This window comes from Tiliqua scincoides, chromosome 5 (assembly GCF_035046505.1).
Source record: "Tiliqua scincoides isolate rTilSci1 chromosome 5, rTilSci1.hap2, whole genome shotgun sequence".
In the NCBI taxonomy this organism is placed as follows: domain Eukaryota; kingdom Metazoa; phylum Chordata; class Lepidosauria; order Squamata; family Scincidae; genus Tiliqua; species Tiliqua scincoides.
Window position 1 is genome coordinate 122,806,310 of NC_089825.1, and position 17,637 is coordinate 122,823,946.

At 46.2% G+C, this 17,637-nt stretch overlaps 1 protein-coding gene and 1 pseudogene across 1 annotated transcript; both read right to left on the reverse strand.

Moving 5' to 3' along the window:
- Positions 1–1,138: 1,138 nt before the first annotated feature.
- On the reverse strand, positions 1,139–17,249 carry MVP (major vault protein). Its single transcript, XM_066628339.1, has 18 exons — positions 17,171–17,249; positions 16,861–16,932; positions 16,346–16,475; positions 15,112–15,307; positions 14,803–14,926; positions 14,595–14,726; positions 14,415–14,509; positions 11,992–12,228; positions 11,144–11,269; positions 10,881–11,039; positions 7,777–8,015; positions 6,981–7,178; positions 6,503–6,638; positions 5,418–5,629; positions 3,467–3,583; positions 3,238–3,364; positions 1,973–2,161; positions 1,139–1,406 (listed from the first exon to the last, which is right to left on the reverse strand). The coding sequence occupies exons 3-18, from the start codon at positions 16,465–16,467 to the stop codon at positions 1,284–1,286; spliced, it is 2,532 nt and encodes an 843-aa protein (XP_066484436.1). The 5' UTR covers positions 16,468–16,475; positions 16,861–16,932; positions 17,171–17,249; the 3' UTR covers positions 1,139–1,283.
- LOC136655090 (5S ribosomal RNA) lies at positions 1,665–1,785 on the reverse strand (annotated as a pseudogene).
- Positions 17,250–17,637: the final 388 nt, after the last annotated feature.

A 17,637-nucleotide genomic window follows, 5' to 3' on the forward strand; every position in this document is an offset into this window, starting at 1 on the left:
CATGCATTGGATCACACTGTACACCTCTTCCTTCCATACGATGCAGATGCTTTATAAAAGTCCTGATGTAGGCATATATAGAACATATGCACAGAGAGAGTTGCATTCTTGTCCCAGTGTGCTCCACTTGGGTTTACGATCAAGGAGGAGAAATGTATGCAGATCACATTGCAGGATGAATGTGAAGAAATTAATCCTAGAGGTCTACTAGGATTGAACTTCAGCAGAGTAATCACCCCTGAGAATGCAGAAACACTCTGGTTCAAGGAGAGTTCCTAATGGTAACATTATCCCTTCCAACAGTGGTGCTTTTCTACAGTATGATATTTAAACTGGACTCAAATGGCTTTGTGTGTCCATTTCCAAAACAAACATGCAAACTGCAAAGTCTGGTGGCACTTTAAAGTGAAACAGATTTATTGGGGCATCAACCTGAAAAGTTCACATGAAATGTTATTGTGCATATAGGTTTGTATGTATATGTGTACACACATACCAAGAAAAGTGTTGTAAACAGTGGAGCCAAATGACTATGAAATGCAAGAGGCACAATTTCTGATAATTCAATGTAGAATTTAAACACATGCAAGATGTGCTGGCGGTTCTTAGTAAGAGATCCCTTGCCCTTCCAAAGAGCTACACTTCCCAAAGTTCTTTGTTCAGGAGCCATAACAATGCTAACAGTTTATATCCAGACACATCCAGGGTTGAAGTTATGCTGTAGTCAGATCCTTCATAATGGTCCCAGACATATATGGGGTGCATTATACTGCAGTATGCACAGCCAGGGTCTCAAGGAAAGGTTGATGTGCCATACATGTTGGTGGAAGGAGTGATGCAGGAGGACTAGTGCTCACCTGTCACAAACTGGAATTGGTCAGGATCACCCTAGTGAGCTTTGTAAAAGGGTTCAGGTGCTCCAGTAGCAGAAATCAGAAATCAATATAGCTGCTCTCTTGGCCACACCCACATTCTATGACTTCATAATGCAAGCAACTCCCACTTCCAACCAATGCTCCTCTCCCATTACACCAGCCTTTTGTCTCCACCTTTCCAGAACTGATCATTTTCCCAATCTCTATCCCACAATTAAAACCACTCATCTGGTTTTGTCAAATAGATGAGGCAGGAGCCAGTGTTGCATAGAGTAGAGCCATGTTTGTGGCATGCTCTTCCTTTAATCAAAAATACACATTCAGGGAGGGTCCAGAGGTAATGGATGAACAGCCCCAGGCCAAAGGCACTCAAAAGACTGAAGGGACAGTATCCCACTCCAGTACACATCAGGCCTCTGGCAACTTGGGCAGAACCCCCAGCAGTCCTCCAGCAGTTGTGAAAAGGTTGATAGGGGAAGAACCATCTGTGATGAGTGTGGATTGGATGCCCAGACCCTGGAGGAGTTTTGCCTGCATGAAGAGAAAGTGAGAATTTCAGTGTCTTAACGTCTCCGTTGTTAACACACAAACCGTTCGCAGGAACACCTATACTGCCTCATGCAGAGCCAGGGCATGGTCCATCCAGCTCTGTTTTTGTTAACTGACCGGCAGAAACTCTCCAGGGTGTCAGGTAGGGTATGTGCAACTCATTCTCAGCCCTACATGGAGATGCCAGGGACTGAACCTTGGACTGGTTGGCAACCTTCAGTCTCGAAAGACTATGGTAAAAGTCTACAGCACCCGGTATTCCAAGGCGGTCTCCCATCCAAGTACTAACCAGGCCTGACCCTGCTTAGCTACCAAGATCAGATGAGATTGGGCATGTGCAGGGTAACCTTGGACTGTCTGCATGCAAAGCACTTACTACTGAGCAGCTGCCAATATCCCACAGTCCCTTTCACCACACTCTTGCACTCTCCCTATGGCTTCCTTTCAGGTCTGCTTCGACCACTCATTTCTCAAGCTCTTCCCCCACCCTGATCCCTTCCAAAGAACCACCCTATTTTCCTTCCAGACCCACCACTTGCTCTTCTCACCTGCATCTCTGGTCCAGCCACAGCAATGTCACGGATGGTGCTGGCTCCCAGTGATGTGATCACAGCCTCAAATTTCTTCACTTCCACAGTAGCCAGAGCCTCAGCACGGGCCACGTCCAGGTCGGCCTGAGCCTTGGTGAAGCGGAGCTCCTGTTCCCGTGCTTTTGCCAAGCGCTGCAGCTCAGAATCCTGCAAGGAATTATGGGAAACAGCACAAGGCATTCAACACATCGTGAGTGAATGGCATAAATCTTCGTGGATCCTACCTGCTTTTAAGATTTTAGAAACACTGCACCTAGGACACTTTGGACAAGATCTAAAGAACTGCAAATTCAAAGAAAAGGTAGCCACTCCTGCTCTTCCACCCTCTTGTGCAAGACTTTGTGCAGCATGATTGTATGTAAATTCTATAGCCATACTCAGAAGTGGTTGCACAAGTGGAAGAACATCTCACGTGCCTTGTCTATGAGCAAGAGACAACTTCGGTATGCAGAAGGGCACTTTTGAATCCAAATCAATATCTACAGATGAGCATGTCCCAGGCCACACAACTTCTGAGGCCCACCACGTCAAGCACCAGACACAATGCCCAAAATGCACCCAGAGTGTCAGGCCCAGTCAGAGGGCTTAAAACGGATCTCAGAGCCTACCTGATCCAGCTTCACAAGTACAGGAGAATGCACTTAAGAACTACATTTAACACAACAGGGCTATTGTTCCTGTGTTTTCGAGCCTATTCAGCTCAGCTCAGGAGGGGAGGGGCAGCAGCTAGAAACTTTGTGCAGAGAAGGAAACAAGGATCCTGGGAAAGTGGAGGGTCCCTGCCCTGGAGGGACCTGGAGCAGGCTTGTTCCACCCCCAGGGAGGCCTCAGATTGGCTGAAGGGGGGAGGGGGTTCCAGCACCCTTGTCCTCCTCCCTAGCAGAGCTGCCAAACCTGGCCTAGGAGCTGTTGACCTCACAGCTCCCTGCTTCACACTGACTGCCTCTCATCCCTGGCCTCCCTGTTTTATGGAGCAAGCCCGCCCCCTTTGGCCCCTCCCCTTCCTCCAGGTGGGGCAGAAAAGGCCTTTTTTTGGCCCTGGCTTGTTTCCTGCAGTGTTTGCCCTGCCAGCCCCCTCTGGCTGGTTGGGGTGAGCCAACCTGCTTTGCCCCCTTCAAGGGCAGGGAAGCCTCCCCACCCTAGGCATGGGGTGCCTGCTCCAGGGTAAGTCGGGGGTCAGGGACTCTGGGAGGGGCTCCGACAGAAAGGATTATGGGACTCACCGTCTCTATGGCAGTGGCTTCAGCCTTCAGTTTGGCCTGCAGCACTGCCCCTTCACCCTCAATCCGGGCTGCTTCTGCCCGTGACTGAGCCTCAGCCTTGGCCGCCCCAGTGCTCTCAACAGCAGTGCTGTGGAAAGAGAGAGAAGATAGGCTCCCGGGGACATTTCTTGCCACCACATGGACACTGTTCACCCACCTGGTTGTCCCTTCAGCCTCAACCCCACCTCACCTCATGGCCTCCAGCTCAAGCAGCTCCTTCCGAGCCCGTTCAGCCTCTGCCTGGTCAAGGATCTTCTGCCTCTCAAGACGTCCTCGAGCCTCTTGCTCCAACCTCTCTGCTTCATGCCTGGGATGTAGGAAGAGGGAGGCTAAATTAGAGAAAGGGTGCTGTAAGTCAGAAGGGAACAAGTATGGCCAAGATTTGCCCTAAGAGTGGGTCCATTCATGGGCCAACTAAAACTGTTGCCCCAGATGGTGGATTGGCAGAGGGTGCCAATCTCCATCTACCCGACTGCCTCCTCTGCTCCTCCTGTTGCTCTCTGGATTAGAAAAAGAAATGTAGTGGGATGCCTTAGTCTACCTCACTGCTCTCCTTCACACTTCCTTTTCATTCCCCTTTCGGAATCTAGGGAGTGGGAAGAGAAGTGGCAGCAGGTGGGTAAGGGGTAGTGGTATTTGGCAGGCTATCTCAAGAGGTCTTGAGCAGGCCCTCTTCCACTTATATCAGGGGCTGCTACAAAGTGTCCCCCAAGAGAAGCACTAAGGGAGCTGGCGTTGAAAGCAAAAAAGTAGGGGAAGGGGTAGCTTGTAGCTCCCAAGAATTCAAGAAAGAGGAGGAGGGGGAAAAGTCATTTCAAGGCTAAACTACATGCTGCTCTAAGAACATGCAATTGCTTGTTTTCTTTGTTGAAGATGTGTGTGGTGGTGGTGGGGGGGGGGGTTGATCCAAATAGGGACCACAGCACAGCTTAACACTTTAGGGGTCTGCACTGAGTCCCACTCAAGTGTTATTTAATGAAGTAAAAGCAAACATGCAAGTCATTCCTTGAGGGGTGCCTTTAATGGCCCTACAGAGAAGTCTGGGCAGCTTCAAACTGCTCCTAGGGCTGCAAAGATCTGCTGCAACCAACTGTGTAAGCAACGCCTACTGAAATTTCAGAAGCTACAGAGATGGCCGAGTAAGATTTCCTGTGGGTTGTGTAGTCCTGTATAGCTCCTCGCCCATTTCAGTGGCTAGCAAAAGCAACATAAATTACAAGAAAATTGTATGCTTGGTTGCTTTCTATGGAAAAGTGCTTCAACAGAGCTCTCCTGTATCAAGATAAAAGACCCATTTAGTTCAGCACATCCTCTCTTCCATAGTGGCTAACCAGATGTCTCTGGGAAGCCCCATATGTAGGGCAAGATGACAAATAGCCCTTTCCTATTTCTCAGCAACTGGTATTCAGACACATGCCTTTCTGAACATGGAGGCACCATTTAGGCATCATAAGCCACTCTGAATGCCCTTCGGGGAGATTAAGCGGGGTAGAAATTTAGTTAAAAACATACAGCCATTGATACACTTCTATCCTTTATGACTTGGCCAGATCTCCTTTTGAAACTATCTCAACTAGTGGCCATCACCCCACATTGTGTAGCAGCAAAATCAATCAATCAAATGTTTGAATAAGTCCTTTCTCCTGGATCTCATGCCAGTCTATCTCATTGGGTGACCCTTAGTTCTCATATTAGGAAAGGAGGAAAGCATCTTTATATTCCCCTTATAGAAAAACTTATGTTCACCCTAGTTATCTTTTTTCCAGACCAAAAGAGGGCCAAAATACATTCACCTTTCCTTACGGGGAAGATACTCCAACCCCTGATCATTTAGGCCATTATTTGCTGTATACACTAACGTGGGCTGAAACAGTGACACAGAATTGCAGTTTATTTTTTACTTTTAGTGCTGAGCATACACAGCACTGCCAACAATAACGTCAAGGAATTCCAGAAGGATACTGAATAATAATGCTCAGGTAGGACTGTAGACTGATGTTTGTTTCAGGGGCATCGATACTAATGGGGGAGGGGAAGGAGATACAGTTCCTTGGTCAAGGAATTGTCACTCATAGCTCAGACCATAGCTGCATATTTGGCATTTCCCATCCCCAGCCCTTGCACCCAGAGCCATCCAGTACTTGGCAGCTGCTTCCTGAGAGTTGGTGGTGATCTCAATAGCCAGCTGGACGCTGCGCTGGAGGGCATCTCGGGTCCTCTGGTCCACAGGCTCAACACTCTGGATGTCAATGCTGCTGATGACAAGCCCATTGGGGGGAAAGCGCAGGGAGGTACGCAGTGTCCCTTCACCATCAAACCCAAACACAGCAGCGCAGATCAGGCGGTTCGAGTTCTGGGGATATTTATTCCAGTAAGAAATGGCAACATAAATTCTATTGACTCTGTGAAGTACAGTGGCTGTCCAATACACATTGAAGCAGACAGTGACTTTAATAATGACTCGTACATTAGGACTGCACTTTGGGTCAGAACTTGGCAAGAACAATTTCTCCCCACCCAGCAATAACCTGCAATATCAAGAGGTAGTGCAGCATAGTAGTTAGTCAGACTACAATTGGGGAGGCCCAAGGTCAAGTCACCAGTTAGCCATGAAGCTCACTGGATGGTACTCACTTTTAGCCTAACTAAAGAAGATAAAATAGGTAACAAACATTGTTCCATTTGATGGTCTACATTAGTACAGCACTTTCCAAACTTTGCCATCCCGCAACACCTCTACGTGTTGCAAATGCAACATGCGGGTCCCAGAAGTGACTGGCAATTATGTCATCACCAGTCACTTCCAGCGTGGGCTGCTGCTGTAGCCTTTTAGAAGTCCGGGTGGAGCCTTCTCAAAGGACTTCAGCTGTCTGGTGGCTCACAACTCCCTAGGGAGTGGCTTGTGATGCCCCAAGGCATTGCCACTCACAGTTTGGGAACCAGGGGTCTAGATATAGCCTGCAAAGACTATTACCATACAAAAGAGAACAAGTATCACTTGCTTAGGATAAGCATCTCTGTCTATGGGGCCAAGTCAAAGAAGTGCTCTTAGTACTCTGTACTGATACATCACAGGGTTGGGACACACTGTTGTTCACCCCCAGTCAAAGCCCTCACATCTATCAGTTTGGCCTTGAATAAAGAAATAGGCAAAAAAAGGAAAAAAAGGTTTGTCAAGTCATAGCAAAAGGGCAGGGAAAGTGCTAACAGAGAACACACAACTCACTTTATGGAAGTCATCAAAGGTCACGGCAGCCACAGCTCCCCGGATGCGCGAGGCCAATGTCTTACAAGCATCACCTATGAAATCTAGGACACTGAAAAGGCGGGATGCCTCGGTAGCAGGGGGGATCTCAAAGTGCCTGATGGGGAAATGGACAAACACATTTTGTAGTCCCCAGGTGTACACTAAAAACTTGGCAGCAGCAGCAGGAGTTTCAATACCTGCCTGCATCTTGGGCTGGGCTTTCAGGACTTGGAAGATAAAACTTAGTGCCCAGTCTTGCACAGTTTACATCCCTGACTGCATGACCACCTGATCTGGTATGCCGTTATCACACGCCATCCCCTTCCTTCAAAGTTAAACGCGCACACAGGAGAATACTTACGATCTTGTATATATTCCTACCCCTCCATGCACTTGTTCTTATATAAACTTCCATTCCTCCATCCTAGTGGTGGCCTCGCTCCTCCCACACACTCACCAGTTGTAGGCCAGCTGGAGCTGCAGGCGGGCATGATCAGCTGTTTCAATAATGACAACATCAGTGCAGAAGTCGGGACCCAGGAGGAGGCAGAGAGCGCGGCGGGCATGGGGGCGCTTGGGTCGCCCCCCTGACAGACTCAGCATTGTGAACTGCTCGTCTGGCCCCAGAAGCACCAGTTCTGGCCCAAAAACCACCCTGGGATAAAAGGATAGAAGTGTTAATTCTGGAACTTCTTTCTTGGAAACAATCTCAGAAAGGGGAAAAAAAACTGGTCAACATCCCCACAAAGACAAATCCCTTATAACTGCCCTTGTTCCCATCCACAAGCATGGAAACAATTTGAGCTAGGCCTAGCCAGGGCTTACTCATCCAATCTGCTTTCAGTGCCAGGTCTCATTCTTGGAATACGAGTGTGCATTTTTCTCCCCACTAAGTACACAGAGGCAGTCACACATTTGTTATTAGCAGGAAAGGCTTCCAGTCAATTACAGAGCATGAACTACAAGCAAGCTTCAGGGTTAGCCCATCTCATTTCAGACATTAAGCCCTGGGACCAGTAAAATCCCTTCTCCACTAACCTGCTCTTCACACTCCAATTTATGTTCCTTCCCTGAATTCTATTTCCTCCTTCCCTCCCACATCCCAATCCACCCTTTGCCAGCCCCTTTCTGTCTTCACTCAACAGATATCTCCTTGGTCCTTTCTCTTCTTGCATGTGAAGTGCTTTTATCTCCTGCCTCAACTCATCCACAGTCAGAAAAGAAACTAGCCCCATCCTCAGCGCTTTGCTCACCGGGACTTCCGCTCCTTGTAGTCGTACACCTGCACAGCTGCATTGTGGGGCACACGGTAGGACACAGCCCGGGTCTTGTCACGGGTAATCACATTGGTCCCTTCAGCAACCTCCCTGGAACGATCAACAACAGGGTCCCTCCCTGTAACCAACAAGGCCTCCATGTACGGTGGCAGCTCCTTCTCCCACAGCTCCTCATCCTGAGAGAGCATGCAAGTTTGCCCAATTACAGCTCGGACCTGCAGGAGAAAAAGAAACAAAGGGAAGGGTTGACACTTCCTGGGAGGGTTTGAGGTAACTGTTACCGTCGTCGACAAGACTCAAGAGAGGGTGGGGATACAAGCAAAGCACTGCCTATGAGGATTAACTGCCATCAAGCCATCCGGACCAGAGCCAAGCCACCTATGAGGTGGGGGGAAGCAGCTATTTTGAGCAGCAGGGTGGGGAAGATGGCAAGCAGGGGAGGCTGACTGTGCTGCAGACCACCGTTTCTGATCTACTGCCTTCCCCGTTGCTCCACCCTCTTTCAGAAGAGTATTCAAGGAAAGAACTGCTCCCAGTGCCTCCCCTGTCATTTCTTTTAAACTTGCCAAGCAGGTCCCTGCCGGACCATTGTAATAAGAAAACAAAAAGGCTGCAGTAATGCAAGGTGGGGGGGGGGTACAAGTACAAAAGAAAAAGAGACAGAATTTGAGTACAGCTTCAGGTACCAATTTGGCTTGGGTCAGGCCTGAGTGTGACCCTCCAGAATAGACATTGGGTGTAGGGTGGAAGATTTATATGTGGGAGCCTTGTCCCCAATGACACGGAAAACAACTTCATTCACATCTATTTGAAAGCCACCTCAAAGACAAGATGGAAATCAGGATATAAATCTGTTAAATATTTAAGTACACTGAGTTCCAGTACCAATAGACTAGAGCAGAACAAGGTTCTTACTCCTACAATCTGAACTCTAATATGTTGACTTTATTCTATAATCTAGGAAATATAATGGCTTATTTTTGTCACATTTCAAAATTACACTCCTGAACTTGGTTGCAGAACTGAAAAAGAGAAATGGAAAGTAAGGGAGGTACCTCCACTCTGGAACTCTTTACTTCTATTGTGGAATCACTTTTCTATATTAACTGACAGCAGACTAAAAATTGAGATCTTCCACTTAACTCAATGGAATGTTATATTAAACCAGCAATGCCCTTTCCTGTGGCCAAGATCCTCTATAATGTTCAGACACAAGGAAGGGCCCAATCCAACTGTCCAGGGCTGATGCAGCCCCAAGTTAAGGAACAAATGTTCCCTTACCTTGAGGAGGCTTCCATGACTCCCCCCCCCCTTTGCTGGATGTAGCACATGCCCCATTCACACAGTTGCACCAGCGCTGGAAAGTTGGATAGGATTGGGCCCCAAGTCCCTTTCAGCAACAGTTATTCCAGTCTTAAGTAAAAGTTTGCTGGTTCTAGCTGTTTTGTTAGAAATTTATACAGACCTGTCTATGTGCATGTCAAAATTTTAAATATAAACTCGTCCCTCTTCTGAAGGTTCACAATTTAAAAGAGACAAGAGAGGCAACAGGGGAAGGGAGGTGGATACAGGGAGAGAATGAAGAAGGATATGCGATTATAATTATCAAGTACACATATTTAGGCTTAGTTATTACTTTCTTTTCAATACACCTAGGGAGGATTACTGATAAATTGTCTCCTCTCGGTCACATACTATTCCTGGAAGGAAGGAAGCTTTAACACATTTTTGCCCAGCCCACAGGGGTACACATTTGGTCCCTGTTGTGTATATGCAACATTGGGCAGAAATGGCTCGACTAGTAGTTTCCTTGAATTTTTTTTGTTTATAGCAGACTAATACTATTTCACTATAAACATAAAAAGAAAAATAATGCTGGGAAATCCATCATTAAAGCACCCTCCTCCATGGGCAACTGTAGTTGACTAAGAGGGACAAATCAGCAATTCCCCAGCTGCAGTGAAAAGGCAGTAATAAAACAACCAAACCCGCACACAGGAAGCTTTGAGGTGAGGGCACAGTAGTTCTGAAGAGCTTCAGTAGCACTTTGCCAGCCAGCTAGTACCACAATTAACCCATTTCTGCCCAGCCCACAGGTGTACGCATTTGAACCCTGTTGCGTATATACAACATTGGGGCAGAAATGGCTTAAAAAGGGAACAAATGCCAGCAATTCTGGGGAAAAGAACTAGTGTGGAAGCAACCCACAATCACTCACTTCCAAACTCCTGTAGATCCATCTATGCTATCCAGACTGTAATACACTATAAGCAAGGGGTGGGGTGAATTACAAAAATGATTTCAGAGAAAAAGCTTCACATGACTCACGTCAGACAGCACAGTTGCATGCTAAAAACATAAGGACTGCTTTGCAGAAAATCCAGGATTCTGTTTCTAACAGTGGCTAACTAGCTGCCCTTGGAAAATTCACAAGCAGGAAGGCAGTGATTGCCATCTCCTGTTCGTCATCAGCATCTGATAAGTGGAGGGATCCACATTCAGCAACTGTGATGAGCTAGTCATGCATTTGTCTAATCTGTTATGAAAACCATGTAAGCCGATGGCCACCATACAAAAATGCAGACAAAAGCAACATACATCTCCCCTGCAACTATTAAGTTATTGGCCAGCCTGGCTTGGGAAAGTTCTGTCCTTACCCCAAATATCAGTCAGATCCAGAGTTCACGCTACAACTCACAGCTGCTACAGGGAGAGGCTGTTGAGTGATGTCCACAGGAGAAAATGTCCACAGGAAGACTCCATGGATGAGTCAACTTGTGGACATTTTCTTCTGTGGACATCACTCAACAGCCTCTCACTGTGGCAGCTGTTGATGCTCCAGATGAAGACAAGAAAGAGCTCAAGATTCTATGCAGCGGGACTCTTCCTAACCACTCAAAACCAGGCACCTAAAAATAAACCACATTCTGTCCTTCACGGCCACAACCGTTGCAGGGAGCTATGATATTTGTAAGAGGTGACCTCGGGAAGCACATATTCCCAGGGGTGTTTTAATTGGTAAGTTGAGGCTGCATTGGATAACAGCTGATATTCCCACAACTGCTGCTGTACTCGCTCACCTTTCCAGTCTTGATATCTCTCACATAAATGCCTTCATTCTCCGCCAGTGGAATAGAACGGCGTCGCTCCAGAACTTCTACCTCCACAGGTGGCACATACTCAAGGGGACCCCGGATCAGCCAACGGTCTCCTGGCTTACGTGTAACTTCCTCCCCATCCTGGGTGGGAGACAAGAGACAAAAAAGGTGAGGAATTCTGATGGCCATCCCCAGCAAACACTTGCCTGCTTCCCTCCCTTTAGCACAAGGCCAGTTCCTCCAACCTCATTTAAGTCGTCCAAGACACGGAGCGCACGCAGCAAGAGACCTTCCTCTTCGGAAAGGATGTAGATGTCCTGGATCCCATATTCTAGCCACTCTCCTGGCTGTAAGAAGAAGGACATCTCCCCCTGTGGAAACAGCAGCACGGGTTGTGAAAGAGTGAGTGAGGTTCAACAGGTAAACGAAGAAATGCAGTAACTTAGGCAGCCCCCCTGGTTTGGATAAATAAAGTGTTAGAAGAAGATTTGTATACCACCTTTCTCCAAGCTACAGGCCTGGTACTCAAATAGGTACCACAAATAGGTTGTGTTTGAACTGCAGCTGGTTTAAAGAAAGTTTAATTGGTTAATCAAGTAAATTTTAAATCAATTTATTCTATCAACATAAATTTATGTTTGACTAAACAGCTTAGCTGAGAAAAATTTTCATCTTTAGATGGGGATATTACAGTGGGCCTGAGAAGCATTTCATTCAAGGTGAGAGAGGAGGAGAAAAGCATGTTCAGAAACATTAACAAATAATTACTTTTATTAATAAGCGTGTTGCCTGATTAGTTAAGGGTGCCTTTTTGGTGTTTTTAAAAAGACTCTTGACCCCTTGCTCTGGAAGTATTTTATTTTAATTATTCGATTTGTATTCCGCCTTTCTTACCGAAGGGCACCCAAGGCACCGAAGCGCACCCAAGTATTGCTAGTTCCTCCAATTTGAGTGAGAGTGAGACATTGTAGGAAGATACGTGTGTGTGAATGAGCAGTGTTGGTGACAGCATAAGGAGATCTACCAAGACTGCCGGCATAGAACTGCTGCAATACTAGTATCAATATCGTCCTCAAGCACTTGTGGTGCTTACCTTGATCTTCTTCTTCTTTCCAAGCTGGGGTTTGCCATCAGCACCTACTGGGTCACAAACCACACAGTACTGGCAGCTGTTCAGGGTGGTGATATCAATGACACCCAGCACTTCCTCATAAACATCAGGGATATGGGCTTCCGTGTCAGCCATTGTGATCAGCCATTCTTCTCCTGTCCTCCTCACGATGTCCTGGGAGTCCCGGAATGTCTTGGTGGCCCGGAGATGCAGCGCTTTCTTCAAGGAAGGGAGAGATGGAGAATGTATTAATTGGGGGAAATCCCACCCAGGATGTGGGTGGGCGTGGTAATACAACAAGGTTCCCTCCATCGACCTGCCTGGGACCAAATGCTGCTTTGGTTCCTCTCCTCCCAAGACCTTGCCGTAGATACTCAGGTATAGTACCTGAAATTTTTGCCAAGTAATCAAGCTCCAATTCTCACTTTGCCTTATCTTCGGGTCAATCAGAGGGCAGAGCCTTTCAACTCTGAACAGGTTCTTTCTCAGCTAAACTTTGGCAGGCAGCTGGTTAGTTGCTATAGTTACTTTCCTGGGACGTTTGAGCCAAAGTTAACCTTTTATTCCCCTCCATTCCCTTTTGCTGCTGCAACCCGATTCCCTTTTGCAAAGGCTTTGCATTTGGCAGAGGTCTTTTTTTTTCAACACCGGGATGGGATCCCCTTTCCATTTGAAGCAACAATTCCCAGGCTACAATTCAATGCAACATTACTTAAGAATAGTACCCATGGAAAGCAGTGGGTCTACTTCTGGGTAAAAAGGATTGCAAATATATGCAGCTGCATCTCTCTGCTGTGAATTGAATTGCACACTCTCAGTTATGTGTTATGGGTTGTATGTTGTATGCAGAGCTTCTGGCTTAACACACCAGACACCTTAAAGGTGGATTTGATTCATGGTTCTCCTGCAGTGGTTGCCAACCTTTTTCACTTGCATATCCCTTGGCAATAAATTGTACCCTTCATATTAGCAAAATGTTTGTAATAATACAAGCCTTCATCTCCTCTCTGTGAAAACCCAGACTTCATGTATTCATCACAGTGTTTTCTCTTTTTATCTGTTTGAGGAACAGAAGACTCTGCCTTTGCACTGTTTTGCACCAGAAGTGTGCTGAGAAATTCTGGGTGATTTATCACTTTACATATTATGTTTCAGCTTTTTTACTGTGCTGGTTTTCAATCACTGGTTCATACATGAATTGATGGCCAAAAACTAGCTGTTGGTGGGGCTTTCAAAGCCAACTAGCTACCTCCCTTCCTGCCTTGCTGGTCCTTGCAAGGCATTCTGGAGCATGACCTGCCTTTTTCTACCATTATTCCATTCTTTTTCAAGTACCCCTAAAGGTCCTGTTGAGTGTCCCTGAGAGTACATGAATATCAGGTTGGGAACCACTGATTTACTGGTATGTTGTTTACAGTGCACTTACTCTGATAGTGTTTACAAAAAGGTGGTGAAGACCAGAATTTAAAAAGAATAAAAATGTATCTTGTGATCTTTTACTATGTTTTTTAATAATTAGAGGCTACAGTTCTTAGGTAACAATTAGTGGTAGGTTATTTTTCAGGATCTGGCCTGGGGTAAAAATCAGACAAAACTATAGTTAGACATCCCTCTAAGTTTAACCCCCGACTTATCCAAGGGTCATAGAAAATTCCATGATTGTTGGCTCAAAACCTGCCCTCAACTTATCTGTGGGGTTGACTTATAGGCGAGTATCTACGGTAAGTAATGTTGTATAAAAGGAGAGGTGTGCTTTTTTTTGGTTTTATTTTTTCGCAGATTTCTTTTTTTTTTTTTTACAAAAATGGAATGTTTTTATTTTGTTACTGAAAAAGCCCATCTCTATATACAAGCATTTGTACCTAAAAATTTGCTCATTGTCCTCTTTCCTCACCATCCTTTACTATGGTGACTGAAAACATGTGGGCAGGGCCTATGTTTTTTTTTTTAATTTTATTTGGCATCTAGAAATGTTTGGCACCTTACTGTAAAACAGCAATGATTTCTTTGCAAGCAGTTCATACAATTGCCCTGCAGGAATCTTGTAATGCACACACATGGTCAACAGTCATTGTGCTAAATGTGCTGCAACAGCTCCCATGAGTGCTATGTTTACAGCTGTAAATAAGGTTGCAAACACCTGGACAGCCCAGTCACCTACGATTACAAGACCTGTCATATTTGATGACCTAAATACATACAATGGTGCAACCCACTACAGATGGGAAGAGGCAGAGGAGTCAAGAGGAACTGCACATAGAAATCTATTGCGTACGCTCCATCTGCCACAGAGAGGCTCTTCAGCATCTAACATACAGAGAATCCCTATTCAGTTATTCCACCAGACACCAAAACACATGTCTTTTACGCTCTACTGAGGAGAGCAAACTTAGTACTGCAATTACCTTTTCAGTCAGGACATATGCATCAACGGTATCAACTACTTCCTCAAACACACCAGGCAGGTAAGCCCCTACCCGCTTCACCAGCCACTCCTCACCTGTGAGAAAAACAGAAACACAAGTATAACATATAAAGTCAAGCCCACTAGAAGACTGGGTGGGAGAGGGAGACAAAAGAGGTACCTGTCACACGTTTATTGCCCTCTCTGTCCTTGCACTCTTTCCGTGCCTGAAGTCTTATGGCTTGATTGGGCCGAATGACAGTGGCCTGGATGATCTCCACGACTTCAACCTCCTTGTGAGGGATGTATGTGCCTGAAACCAATAACAGGCTTGCTAAGTGAGATGCATAGGCCTCTAAACACACTAGTGGAAAGAAACTGCCACTTACCAGGTCCTTCAAATAGCCATTCATCTCCAGCGACATATTTGCCTCCCTGGTCATCTTCAAAGTCCAAGAGGGCTTTCAGGTGGAGGGCAGTGTTGGCCAAGACAATTTGTAGAGGCGTAACGTCCTAGAGGGGGAGGCAATGAGCCAAATTGGTCATAGTAACAGAAGCAATGCCACAGGCTGCTCCCACAGAGACTCTCACAGAAGTGACCTCACATGTTAAACATCTAACAGCCCTACAACAAGGGACCACAGATTATTCCATGACTGTGGGTACTGCTGTGGAGTGGAGAAGTTTACTCTCCTTACCTGCTGTAGCTGCTCCCCTGGGTACAAAGGAAAAGGATCCTGAGCGAGTCTGATCTCCAGGTCAGCATGTCTGAGTCGCACCTGACCCACAGCATCAAACTGGACCTCACCATCTGCTTCCTTAACCACAGGATTGAGGATTACACAGTAGTGGCGTGGGGGGACCATCACCATCTTCACTGGAGCAAATACAATCCTGGAATAGGAAAGGGATTAGGGGAAGAAGTTAAAGGGGGGGGCAAGGATTTTGGACTTGTAGATTCTCTTTGGGCTGGATGGAGGAGATCTTAGATCCAAGTAGCCAGCAGCTCAGCAAAGGAAGCTGATCTTATCAATTGCAATCCTGGCACCTGTGCCACCCGGGGCCAGGACTGCAAAGTGATACCCTCCATGCCACCCCCCCCCCCCAACGGGGTATGTTTGGAGGCCTTCTCAGAGCCTAAAAATGTTACTTCCTGTTTTCAGCGAAAAGCAGAAGTGACATTTTTAGGCCTTCTGGAGGCCTCAGAGGGTCTTCTGGGGGCCAGGGAGGCAGCAAGCAATAAAAGGGGGAGCAGCAGGGAAAGGGAAATTTGCCCCCACTGTACTCCAGTGTATCTTATTAACATAAGTCTTGCAAAACTTGAACAACGGCAGTTCCACAGTGTGCTTTGCTCCAGGCAAGCTAGCAGACCTTACTGAAATGGCAAACACCACAGCAAAGCTTCAACAGAACGGAGGAAAAGCAAGAGATCAGATACCAAAACTGGAAGAGGTGCTTCTGTACTCTCTAACAGACTGTGGCAACTCTGGAGCACTGAAGGGAAAAATGATTTGGGCTCCACATTTGGCCTAGTTAACTACCTTAAGTTTCCAGAGGACGAGCCACATTAGTCTATAATAGCAGAGAGTTCAGTGGCGTCTGAAAGACCACAGCTACAATGCTACATATACTTACCTGAGAGTTAGCCCCACTGAACTCAGTAGGTTTGACTTCTAAGTATACATGCACAACACATTTATTTCAGCATAAACTGTTAGCCTTTAAGGTGTCACAAGACCCTTCACTGAAGAATAAGTTTAAAAGAAATAAGTTTTCTTCTTGAAAAAGAAGTTTAAAATATCCTGGAGTAGCTCTTGGACAACGCCCTGCAGCCTAGCACCTGGGGCCAGACCCGCCCAGCCACCCTCTTCATACACCACTGCCTAAGATTACGTCTCCGTTATCTAACCACCCGTTTCTGCCCTTGCTCACCTCTCATTGTCCTGGCGTATATAGGTCTTTGGCCCCACTTCCACTCGAGTCACATTTGAGTTCTGGTCCAAGACATGGATGTAATGGTACGGTGGGATTCGGATTATGGATTCAGCTGCCATTTTGTACTCTGATGGTGTTGAGGAAGCAGTGCAATAGGAGAAGGAAAATATGAAGACAACACCGCAGTGGAAAGATCCTCTGAACTTTGAGACACCCACCCTCCAGTGTGAAATGGGCAGGGCATCTGATAACCTCTATCAACCCATTACAAACAATACATTCCACCGCACCTGATCCCTCAATACACAGAGAAAACTAGCCTTACAGGTTGGCCCACACCCAGGAGCGGTTGTGCAGCAACCAGAACCTTTAAGGGGCTTTTTTTTTTAAAGGGCACACCCATTTGTACACAGCAGAATCAGGCACTTCCAGGCAGTTACAGAGAAACTGGTGAGCAGCCAGGCACATAATCTCTATAATCAAGGGAAGTCTAGAAGAGGAAATAAGCAGACCTGAATCTTGTTGAAAATTGAGGTTTCTGGCTTTGATTTCTCCGTGAATTTCTCAGGAGTGGAACTTGATCTCTGAAAGACAAATTACATTTCTTGATATTAGCAATCCAAAGTTCCTTAAGGGTCCAGAGTCTAAAGTTCTCCACCCAGAATATCAGGAATAAATATGATCTCTCTCATAGTTTTCTTTTTAAAAGACAGAAAGATATGAGTTAATTTCCCCCCCCCCATCTGTTCGCTTTCAAGGGACAAGATCACACCAGATTCTCAGAGCCCACCCCAAATGGGGAAAATAACACGAAAAACTTACTGAGGCAGCTATCCTGTTTTCTGCTGAGTTACAGAGGCTGGGCAGGAATTCCCCACAAGGGCTGAATTCCCAGCAGAGGAGGAGCAAAGAAAATTGAGTTTGTTAAAGGGAAAGCACATTGCAACATACATCATGCAGCTTGAGAGGTATCCCTCACAATGTGCTGGGATACCAACAGCAGTGGACACACAGGAGATTCCCCCTCCAGACTTGAGTGGGGAGGGGAGTTAGAAGAGATTTATCGCTTCTTTCCCCTCTCCATCTTTTTGGGGGCTTGTTATCATGATTATCATTGCAAATGTATTAAAATGAATGTGAGTGATGGCTAATAGAGGTGTTTATTTCCAGTAAGATAGGATTGCAGCCGAAGACTTACTGAACACAATGGGCTTACTTCTGAGTAAAATAAATAACACCATTTCCAAGCACCTCTACTAATAGTATGAAGGGATTTTTCTGTTGACATT

Coding starts and splice junctions, on each gene's coding strand:
- MVP (XM_066628339.1), bottom strand. CDS start 16,467: ATGGCAGCTGAATCCATAATCCGAATCCCACCGTACCATTACATCCAT. Junction 6,639..6,980: donor CTCCAGCTGGCCTACAACTG/GTGAGTGTGTGG, acceptor TTTCCCCATCAG/GCACTTTGAGATCCCCCCTG. Junction 3,365..3,466: donor CTTGAGCTGGAGGCCATGAG/GTGAGGTGGGGT, acceptor CTCTTTCCACAG/CACTGCTGTTGAGAGCACTG.